This window comes from Euprymna scolopes, chromosome 7 (assembly GCF_053919585.1).
Source record: "Euprymna scolopes isolate OS-2025 chromosome 7, ASM5391958v1, whole genome shotgun sequence".
Taxonomy (NCBI): domain Eukaryota; kingdom Metazoa; phylum Mollusca; class Cephalopoda; order Sepiida; family Sepiolidae; genus Euprymna; species Euprymna scolopes.
Window position 1 is genome coordinate 141,301,316 of NC_136488.1, and position 12,646 is coordinate 141,313,961.

Below are 12,646 nucleotides of genomic sequence, written 5' to 3' on the forward strand. Positions count from 1 at the left end.
ATTTTGGAGAATTTAGCAGAGAAGTTAGCAAAATAGTAAAAACCCAGCTAATAAATGGCACTGCGGCATTTATTCAGTAGGTTTCTACCATTGTTTTGTTTTATCTCTAATTTTCCGGTCATTATCCAGACTGCAAGGACGTAAGTGTAACGCGCGGCCATTTTTTTCTTGTTCTCACGTTACACTAGACAAAACTTGTTTTTCGAACCGAATAAACGCTTTAAATACCTTAAAACACACAAAACTTATCCAGGTAGGTAGAAGAGTAAATCATCTTGCCTTTACTAACATTTACTTGTCGTATATTTGACCTTTTGACCTTTTTATTTTATCATTTTTGTTGTTGTTGGTTTGTTGGCTTCTCGTCTGAATATCCGAATTTTTAGATCATTTAAATTATTGGTCCATGTCTCCATTCAGTTTCAACAAACAATGGATACCTCTTGTAAGGGTGGCTGTGCGAATATTTGTGAGGCAAAGGTTGCGCAATTCCTAACCACACCTCTCCTGAATCGGCACTGCTTGAGTCCAGTGGCAGGAAGGACTGCTAGATAACTGGAAACAATGCCGAGATAAATGGGTAGCACGTACAGCATCTGGAATTCCTAAATTGCCACCCATTTTATTACTGACCAGGCTGAATGTTGCTTAACTTTGGAACTGGTGTGTTACATTATTAGTACTTATGCCAGATACGAAACATGCTGTTATTTTTTTTTAGATAGGATCTTTAACTTTATTTATTTATAGTATCTTTTGTTTATTAAAACTGTTAGGTTAAAGTACAGAATAGTTAAAAAAAAACAAAAAAACAAAACAAAAAAAACACCCCGACCTCTCTATGTATTAGGAATGGATTTCTACATAATAACGTTATTATTCCAGTACGGTTCGTATACTGCATAAGTGCCGGATTATTTCCTTCTTTCATTTCAATGTCGAAATACGTTTTATTATTTAGAAACCAGTGATGACCTTTACAAAGAGATGACCTTCTAAAGTTACGAAGACAAAAAAAAAAATATATGAATAAAAATAAAAAGTTGTCTTAGAGACACATTACACTCGAAAACGATAAGAAAAATCTGAAATTTTAATGTAAAAATAAGTTTAACGTCTACAGAGTTGGACCTTATATTTGTTATTAGGAAGTGAGGGTAGTTCAGTGGTTAACGACGCTGACTGACGACCTGTGTGTCTCAAGTTCAAACCCAGTTTGTTCTACAAAAATCGCTTTCATTTAGGACATTGGCAACTTTAACGTGGTCCTGTCCGTAAGTACCTGATGTTTTTCTATAGATAATTTTGACTAGAATAGAAAAATATTGGGGAAACCAATACCAACAAAAGAATATTTGGTTTCATACCATATGATGATGGTGATGATCTCTTTATGAAGGTACTCACAGACTTTCGATTATTGGTATTTCATTATTGAAATAAGGAGCAGTAAAAACAAATAAATCACCTTAAAAATTCTATAAAGTTTTTTTCAATAAAATCACTACTTTATCTTAATATTTATGAATTAATAAATAAATACTGAAAATGTTCGAATAATTCTTTGATTATATATATATATATATATATATATATATATATATATATATATATATATATATATATATGAGATGTAGTTTGTTTGAAGTATTGCATGGGATAGGTATGTAGAATAGATTTAGAAGGCTATCACAATGTAAGGAACAGGATGTAGTTGGTGTTGAAGAAAGACGAAAACAAGTGACAATTTGCAAATCAATAACTCAATACATATATGTCTATATATAATATATATTTGTTCAGTTGTGTGAAGTATAAATGTCTTACTTGTGAGGTCTGTTGTATGTGACAATATCCATTATATTTCGGGAAAAATCCCTTTTTCAAATAGATGTAACGGATCTATTAAAAGCATGCTGGATGGAAGAGTGAAGAATGAATGAAATGGCTGAGTGGAGTATCGCAGCCAATGAAAACATGGCAGTGTGTATGAATAGCGTGTTTTGGGTGATTAACATTATTGTTGTTGTTAGATTGTTTTTTTTTTTTTGCATGCTTTGAATAGATCCGTTACATTCACCACTTGACGATGGGATTATTCCCGAAACATATAAATATATAAAGGATACAACAGACCTCACAAGTAAGACATTTATATTTCACACAATTGAATAAATATATGTATATAGTTATTGATTTGCAAATTGTCACTTGTTTTCGTCTTTCTTCATCAACGCCGACTACATCCCATTCATCGCATTGTGATAGCCTTCTAAATCTCTCTTTTATATATATATATATATATATATATATGTGTGTGTGTGTGTGTGTGTGTGTGTGTGTGTGTGTGTGTGTGTGTGTGGCCTAAAGTAAGCAAATAACAAGCCTCTGTTCTAATTTTCGGATTTTAAAAAATAATGCCGACACGCATTTTATTTCTTTTTGGTGGATTGTTAGTTGCTATTTCTTCTGATGAGTTAAGGGTGGAATAGATTCATTGATTGATATAATAATTAAGTGATTGATTTTTTGCTATGAAATAATACCGTCAAAAAGTGTAAATGTCAACTGAATTAAAGGAACCAATTGTAAAATGGTCAACATCATGAAATTTGGAATATAGACTTTTGTCACACACACACACACACACACACACACACACACACACACATATATATATATATATTCGATATGTATATATATATATATATATATATATAATCGAGATGGGACTATTCCAACACCTTTCTTGATTCTAATGTTATTAGCGATTCCGTACTAAATTCCCGATTCTGATTCAATTATCGATTACGATTCCGATATTTTATACATCTCTAAATACTAATTACAGATTTGTTATTTTATGCGATTACCGTAAAAACACACATTTGTGGGAGTGATTTATAGATTTTAGTTTTACTGGTAGTTTAAAATCAATAAATATTTATTATTTTATCATTACTACCAGCAATGGCAGATTTTATATTGTATATATACAAAATCGAATAAATAAATATTGTATATATACAAAATCGAATAAATAAACACAAACACTTATATATATATATATATATATATATAAATATATATATATATATAAATATATATATATATATATATATAAATATATATATATATATATATATATATATATATATATATATATATATATATATATATATATATATATATATATATATATAGACCTAGAGGCTCGACGTTTTGCCCGTCTTATGCGGGCTTTCTCAAGAGGGATGGGGAATGAGAAAGCTTAAGACGGGCGAAATGTCGAGCCTCTAGGTTTTTCCGCCTGCATTTTAAATCTAGTATCGTCGTATTTTATCCATTTTAATTATCATAAATATATATATATATATATATATATATATATATATATATATATATATATATATATATATATAGTACTGGTTTATAAAGTAAAAAATGACCTGGGTGCCATCAGCTAGACTCGAAACCAAAACATTCAGCGCTCCAGCTGCGTTTCCTATCGTTTGAGCTAACCCGACACTTAGATTAGAAAGTTTAAGTATTGAACATTTTAAGCTATGATTGGTTTTACGCATGCGCAAAAGTAATATAAATATGTCGGCAAGTTGAAATGAACAGTTTGCATTTAAACTTGCCGACTTTTGTACGCATCATTCATCCATCCAAACAAAGATTTTACTTATTATAAACCATACTTGGTGTATGATTACTATTTCCTGTTAATTCTAGTGTTATGTGACTAGTAGTTTAAGTGTTTATCGGTTAAATATTTTCACACACAGACAAACATACATCCTCCGTTTATTTATATAGATTAATTTACGATGAACAGCATTCTTAGATCCTTGTCTATTACCAGCATTCTTGGTATGTCTTTCATAGGTTTCGAAACTTCTAAACAAAATCGCGCAAAATTTTGCATGAAGCGTCTCGGAGATGTCGAATTTATCGTTGTCGTTCAAATGATGTAATACTACTACTACTACTACTACTACTACTACTACTAATAATAATAATAATAATAATAATAATAGCAACAACAACAATCGCAATAAAAATAATACCAAATAAAAGGCAATAAGTATGCATAGATTTCAAGACTATTTCAGCAGATTTAGCATGAAGAAACCTTGGCATGTCGGATTCATCATGTTTAGATAAATGCGCAAGCATTTATCATTCTGATTAAAAATGTTGGCGATACTAAAAACAATAAACAGTTATTGGCTCCAAATGTATTGTATCGAATTGTACCAAATCGTAGCATGACGCTTCACTGGCACACTGCAGGTGCCATGTGCGGTTGAAATTCTAATATTACCTCTGATGCTACTATTATCATTATCATTATTATTATTATTATTATTGTTATTATAAGTAGTAGTAGTAGTAGTAGTAGAATTGGTAGTAGTAGGAGTAGTCATTATTTTATTATCATTAATGTTAGTAGTAGTAGTAGTAGTAGTAGTAGTAGTAGTTGTGAGAATAATAGTACTAAAAATAAACATTGGATAAAATAATTTTCAAATAGGCATCAGATTAAAAGCTGTTTTTTTTTGGGGGGTGGGGTGCGCAGCGATATTTAGTGGTCAAACGTAATTTGGTATAACGAAATGCTCCAAATACAATATATATATATATATATATATATATATATATATATATCAGGGTTTTTTTTTACATAGGCGTCACCACTTATCAAGGCCAAGAGGCCACTCGAGGATAAGGGTTTAAGAGTGTACAGTAGAAATTGGACAATATAGTAATCGTTAGTAATGGAAATTCAGTAAATTTGTTAACAAGTGGAACGGCTCATCAAGAACTTATTTACGTTAGACTTGAAGACAACCATATTGTAGTCAGCTGGAAAGCAGAAAAACGGAAGACAATTCCACAGTCGTGCAGTTCTAAGAAAGAAGCTTTGTTCATGGAATCTACGTTTAGGTTTAGGCGCAGATAAAGAGTGGGGGGAATTACTGATAGTGTTTTCAGCTAGACGAGTGTTTCTTGTGAAAGTTTCGCGAGAGGGGACCATAGATTGAAGCTCAGTCGAACACTTTCCATGAAAATAACGATACAGCAGAGACAAACTCGCAACATTTCTTCTGTGAGATAGAAGTTGCAGGGAAGAGAAAAGGACATCTCCTACGAGGCTACGAAGTCTATTTTGAACTCTATCAAGGCAGGACAAGTCCTTTCTAGCAGCTCCTGCCTAGATGTGGAAACAGTATTCCATCCTTGGAGTACTTGGCTCTTATATAGATAGAGAATTGCATCAGCAGTGAGATATCTACTGGATCGATAGAAGGACCCACACCATTTTTCCAGCAGTCTTGGCAACAGATTTGATGTACCTGTTCCATTTAAGTTCAGGAGTAAAGGTCAAGCTCAGAAACTTGTCAAAACTTGAGGTCTCCTCAAGACGAGAGCCATTCATTTCAACTGATGCCCGATTCATGAGTTATGTTGTGTTCAATATATTGTTTTTTTTTATATTTGGTTATGTTATATTTATATGGTTTATTATGTAATATGTAGTTTATTTATGAAGCATATTTTCGCAAGGTGTGTCTACAAAATACAAAATAACAAACTTCACATATTTGCTAAGACAGAAACAAGTCACAATTACAATGCAAATTTAGTGATGCAGACATAATTGGGGGGTTATGAAATGGGCAGATTTTTAATATTGGAAAGGGTTATTTGCTGTGAAATGTTATTTTTTTCTTTTCCCCTTCTCTTATGTATGTCAACAAGTTTCAATTGAATGCACTTGAAAGAAATAGCAAGAAGAAGAAAAAAAAATGATGGCTTTTCATTAAAATCTGGCACACTTGATTGCTAATCCATGAATAAATATGAAAAGGGGAGAAGAGAAGAAAGAATGACCGTTAAGATAAATGCGTGGATGGTTAGTATGTACAGTCCGATCTTAGGATGTTGCTAAGAAACATCCCATTGGTAAATAGTTGAACCGGGGGGGAAACAAATGGCTTCTTACCTGCCGGGCTAAGTAATATGATCTCTGGAATAATCCATGGAAATGATCCGGTTCTGTAACAATCCTACGGCCCCAAAACCGAAAAATTCCTCTGCTAGCATCCTTAATTTGTTTATCTTCGCTCTGATATTTTTTTGTGTTTGTATTTGTGCTCTGTTTTGGATTTTTGTTTTTAATTTTACAGAAAGGACTTCCAATCACATGAGGATTTTTTCAGCTAGATTTATGTTTCAGGGAGGAATTTACTGAACGTACACGGGCTAAGATTGAAGGACAAGGTCAAGCTTTGTTTTTAGAAAGAAATCAAACCAAAGATGAGCATAAATATGAAAAGTTAAATTATATATATATATATATATATATATATATATATATATATATATATATATATATATGTATATATATATATATATATTAGTATGTATGTATGTAGGTATGTATGTATGTGTATATTTGTTGATAAACAATTGAATTTATTTAGCTTACTGACATATATATTATATATGCTATATATATTATATAGTATGTATGTATGTATGTATGTATGTATATATATATATATGTATATATATTAGTATGTATGTATGTATGTATGTATGTATGTAGGTAGGTATGTATGTATGTGTATATTTGTTGATAAACAATTGAATTTATTTAGTTTACTGACATATATATTATATATGCTATATATATTATGTTCTATTAATTATATATGCTGTGAGATATTATATATATATATATATATATATATATATATATATATATATACACACACACACACACACTAAATACTAGATACGGATACTAGATAATTAAAATAGTTTCAGCTTCAAAATTATCTTATGTAAGGTTATTAAGATTAACCATTTTTAATCATCTATTTTATTGCAGCGTTGTTTAAATTTTCAAAATAGCGCAGTTGCTCAATAGTGTATGCATGACCTGAGCTCAAAATAATATAAGACTATACACGCTTAAAAGTAGGCAAAAACAATCGTTTGAAGTAAAAACGTTTTTAGATAGACTGCACAATATTTAAGATACATATGTATGTATATATATATATATATATATATATATATATATATATATATATATATATATATATATATATATATATATTAAATTTAATTTATACAAATATTTATGGCTACATATGTGCATACATGTTTCTGTAATCACCCGTTATTGGGAAGATTACGTCTTCAGGCCAAGAATTTCTTTCGAAAACTAAGAAACTAAACTCTACAGTCATAATCTATCTATCTATCTATCTATCTATCTATATATATATATATATATATATATATATATATATATATATATATATATACGATCAAAAATCGGTAGACTGGGGTTAGGATAGAAGTTTGATGATCCTCGCCGGGTGTTTTCCAGGATAAATCCGATACATTTCTCAATATAATTACAGGGCCATTTTTCTAACTGTATATGGGACAAACTGAAAATGAAAACAAGCTACTTTTTAAAGTAATAATTTATTTTCACCGAATCATACGGTTACCTCGGACTAGCGTGTGCATCATATATATATATATATATATATATATATATATATATATATATATATATATATATATATATATATATATATATATATTATATATATATAACGTCCAATACACTCGTGTGTCAAAAGCTGATTTTCAGTGTTCTATAAAAATAAAAGTGTGTATGTTAGCGCGTGTCTTGGAGTGATTTTCCGATAATAGTAGCCTTGAGGGAAATCTGAGATTGTTTTTGTGTTTTGTTTGGTTTGTGTGTGTGTGTGTATGTGTGTGCGCGTGTGTGTGTGTGTTTATATCTACCAAGTGAACTCTGATGGTGACCAGTGATGAGGAAGCGGCGAGGTACTTCTTTTTTTTTTTTTTTTTTCCTCTCTGAATCCCTTGTAACCCCCAGAAGATGACGGTACAAAGATGACAACATAGGAATAAGAGTGGACGAGAAAGTCTTACCTGTCGATGACTGGTTCTTCGCTGCGGTGAGCGTCACTCATTCTACCTGTTTGGGAGGCTAGCAAACTCGTTTTACCAGTCACCCGACGGTTGCTGGTGGTGCACAAGCAGGGGAAAAAAGAAAAAAAAAACCTGTTCGACCTCTGATAACTTGTGGATAATAGGGGGAGAGAAGAAAGGAGATGGAAGAAGACAGAAAGGCAGATGAAAGACGGTGGAAGTCAGCCGGAAAATAAAGAAAGAAAGGACAAACGAAAGCGAGGAAAGGATGACGGGTGTTCGGATAGAGAAAGTGGGATTGACATAATGAGAAAGGCGAGGAGACACTTTCTGATTTCCTCTCTTTTTTTATTTAAACAAAAAGGTAGCCGGTATATATATATATATATATATATATATATATATATATATATATATATATATATATATATATATATACACGCATTACTTTCAAACTGTCACTCTCTGATGAGTCTCCTGCTCGCGTGGACAGGTACGTGTGGCAGATCCGTTCACGGTTGTCGAAGGAGTTAGCGGACGCATATTCGGGATACTACAGAATGCAGTTTTGCTGGCTTCACGGCACGTTACCGGGCGTAAACAACCGTCATTTATTGTCCTAATCTGTGATGGCTCTTTTATTTTTCCCCTACCTTTTATTTTCCTTGTTTTTATCCCCCACCCAGGGACACCACTGATCTGTTCTGTTCTCTTTTTCGGATATGCATTAGTTTCTATGAAGCTTTTTTTATATATCGCAACGTTGCCATTAATAATTTTATGATTGTTTGGAGCGCTCAATTATTAAGAAATTTTCAAAATATGAGCGTACTTGTATATATGTTACAGAAGATCACAAAAACACCAGTGCCGTGCACACACACACACACACACACACACACACACACACACACACATATATATATTTCAATCTTGATTGGAAAAAAAAAGTTTTCACGGCTCAGGCGCATTTCGGGAAGACTTTCGCCCACATATTAGGGCCGACAGACCCATACTTAATATACATATATACGACTTGTTGTTAGCTTCTTTTTTCTTTTTTTTTTTTTTAGCGATATTAAGAACTTCGAAACGCTCTTATTTGTTTTTTCCGCTAACTTAGCGGGTTTTTTTTAAAAGAGTTATGAGCTCTTCTTGTTATTCATATGTATATATGAATTAATTATTTATTTTTATTACTCAATATTATTTACACACACACACACACACACACACACACACACACACACACACACACACACACGCGCACACACACACACACACACACACACACACACACATATATATATATATATATATATATATATATATATATATATATATATATATATATATATAAGAATTACAGTTAAATTTACCAGTGATCCAAGATGGCAAAACTAAAGGAAATTATAAATATTAAAGAATTAATATTTATAAAATAATCTCAACCAGATGTAAAAGCTCGATAAAACCAAATAGGAGATAGAGCTTATAATAAGAACAAATAGTTAATAAAACATGTTAAAAAACACTTTGAAAAAGAGTTAAAAACATATTTAATTTTAAAAAGGAAACACTAAATAAGTGAATAGTCCTTAATTCGCGGAGTTTCGAAGAAATACTTTCCTTCTCATCAGAGGGTAAGATGTAGCAAAATGCGGGATAGGATTTTGCTTGCAAAAGGATTAAATGAAACTACAAGTAATAGATCTTACTTGATAACAAAAAGTGAAGCAGAGGGAATAGGGTAGATAAAAAAAAAGTGATTTCACGTGAATGGATAGTCTGGTGAAGGGTCACTTTTTTATTCACTCAATTTCCTCGGACGATGTCAAAACATCGTTAATACACTGCAATTCTGATTTCTGATTGGCGTAATGGTTCAAGGCCTTGACTGTCGTACGGCGGGTTTCGATCCTGGCTTGAGGTAGTTACCTGTGTAGCCGGGAGGATGAGCTGTGATATAGCGAAACAGTACTCTATGTGAATGATATATATATATATATATATATATATATATATATATATATATAGAGAGAGAGAGAGAGAGAGAGAGAGAGAGAGAGATGGTCAAAATCATGAACTTTGCAACATAGACTTTGTCATGTTTATATATATATATATATATATATATATATATATATATATATATATATATATATATATATATATATATATATATATATAGTCTTGGAAGTTTTTAACCTTTAAAACTATACAAAAAAATATTTTTTATCATTCGTTAGAAAACCATCTAGTCAGTAAGTCATTTAATCACCTGCAATCACTGCATCAACTCGCTCTCGAATTTACTATAATACCAATAATTTATTTTTCAAGGGATCATCAGTTGTTTACCATGAAACACTGTTTCGGGGATTTAATATATATATATATATATATTAGCAGGGAGCGGAACTGAATGATGATCCAAAATGTTTCATACTCTTTTATTGATATCGAAATCTGTAAAAATCTGTAAAATCGGCCATTTTTTAATCAAATCGGTTGATTGACTGCATTAGTTGTGGACCCATCGCGGTGCACTGGGAGGAAGCTTCACATGCCTCTTGATTTCAGAATGCGTGGCAGTCTACATTGCATTGTAGTGAATCTACTGTGTTTTTATCAAAATATTTTTGTACATAAATAGAAACATTAATTTCGAACGCGCCCCTGCCATACCAAACAACCTATTGTTAATTTTATATGTTGGGTTTTCAGCTTGCGTGGTGAAAAAACTTTTTCAAATAAACTCGTGATATTAGACCGTGGAAGATGTTAACTTTATCAAAATCGCATGCCCATTCTTTCATGAGATTATTTCGATTATTCGATTGTCGATACTTATCGAAGGCATTCCGACGACAAAACCCACCTAAAAATACTGCCAGGCACATAAAGTACCTTCGTGTGATAAATAAAAAAAGAAGCCATTTTCGAGTCCATAGGGAACGAACTCACAGCCAGAGAGACACACAGATACACAAACACACAATATTCTTTTCATATAATAGTAGAGTAGATAGACTAGAATAAATAGAAGATGTATAAATATAATACATATGTGCGTGTATGTGTGCGTGTATGTGTGCGTGTATGTGTCAATGTATAAGTTATTTTCCTCCATGAAATAATAAGGATAGTCTTTCGTTATATTTTTCGCGTTTGAACTATTGATGAATTAAGAATGCATTTTTTTAATCATTTTATTTTGTTTTTTTTATTATAAATCATTATATACCGCACCCCTTTATCAATGTAGGATCTTATATAATGTTATACACACACACACACACACACACACACACACACACACATATTTACATGTACACACACACACACACACACACACACACATATACATATATATATATATATATATATACATATATATATATATATATAAAGTGTGGGGTCGATTAATCAGAATCGAAAAAATCAGAACTTTCTTGAGGAATCGGAATCGGTATTGGAATCGGAAAACTCTGTGCCGATTTTCCGATGCCCCAAAACGATTATTTTGATTTCATTTTGTTCGAAACAAAATCTTCCACTGCTGGTAGTAATAATAAAATAACAAATATTTCTTGATTTTTCTGTCGATTATTCCCCACGCAAATGTATTTTTTTACGTTTGAGAATGCAGGTGGACATTTATCTTGTGCATTTACGCTAATCTGCAAAGAATAACAATTTTATAGCTAAATATTTCGAGATTTATAAAGAATCGGAATCGATAATTGCATCAGATTCGGAGATTTAGTGAAAAATCGGTAATTGTATCAGTATCAGCAAAAATAGAAATCTTCCTATCACTAATATATATATATATATATATATATATATATATATATATATATATATATATATATATATGTATGTATGCATGTATGTATACACACACACACACACACACACACACACACACATATATATATATATATATATATATATATATATATATCAAAAATGGTAATTAGTGAAAACCGGAAGAGTGTGCTCAATACTATTGCATTGATTTTAAAATAAAATACGTATTTCATACGTAATTTATTTTAGAATAAAATACGTATTAAATACGTTTCAAAGCCAAATTACAACGCAATATTATAAAAAATAAAATTATGAAAATGTACAACATTTTTACAGATGACGTATGGTGCCGAAATATTAATTATAAATAAGTAAGAAGAATATGGCCGAACAACAACAACAGAGCCGCATAACATACGACATGTCAACCGAAATAAAAAAGATTGCTCGGCGAACTGAAAAAAGAAGAACTCAGTCGTGTTCTGTCAAAACTTATATATATATATATATATATATATATATATATATATATATATATATATATATATATATATATATATATATATATATATATATATAAATAAAATGAACTCATTTTTTCCCGTGGGATTTTGACATTAATAGGATTAAAAATCAAGATATTTCATGCAAATATAATATGCACAAACGGCAGAACAATATCTGAGGTGTGTTATAGGCTTATTATTTCTCAAATTCCTCGATAATCTTAGATTTCTATACTTTTTCTGCTGAGAAGTCACGGCCAAAATCGGTTAAGATCAATGGAAGTGGTAAAATATTTTCTCTCTAATAAATTCCTCCTCCCCCTGCCACC

General features: G+C 31.1%; 1 protein-coding gene across 1 annotated transcript in view; it reads right to left on the minus strand.

Moving 5' to 3' along the window:
- Nucleotides 1–8,346, minus strand: part of LOC145280007 (uncharacterized) — a 512,870-nt gene extending 504,524 nt beyond the window's left edge. Inside the window, exon 1 of the mRNA XM_080131636.1 lies at nt 7,993–8,346. Within this exon, the coding sequence (XP_079987762.1) occupies nt 7,993–8,033 (41 nt within the window). The 5' untranslated portion in view covers nt 8,034–8,346. The remainder of the gene's footprint in view (nt 1–7,992) is intronic.
- Nucleotides 8,347–12,646: the final 4,300 nt, after the last annotated feature.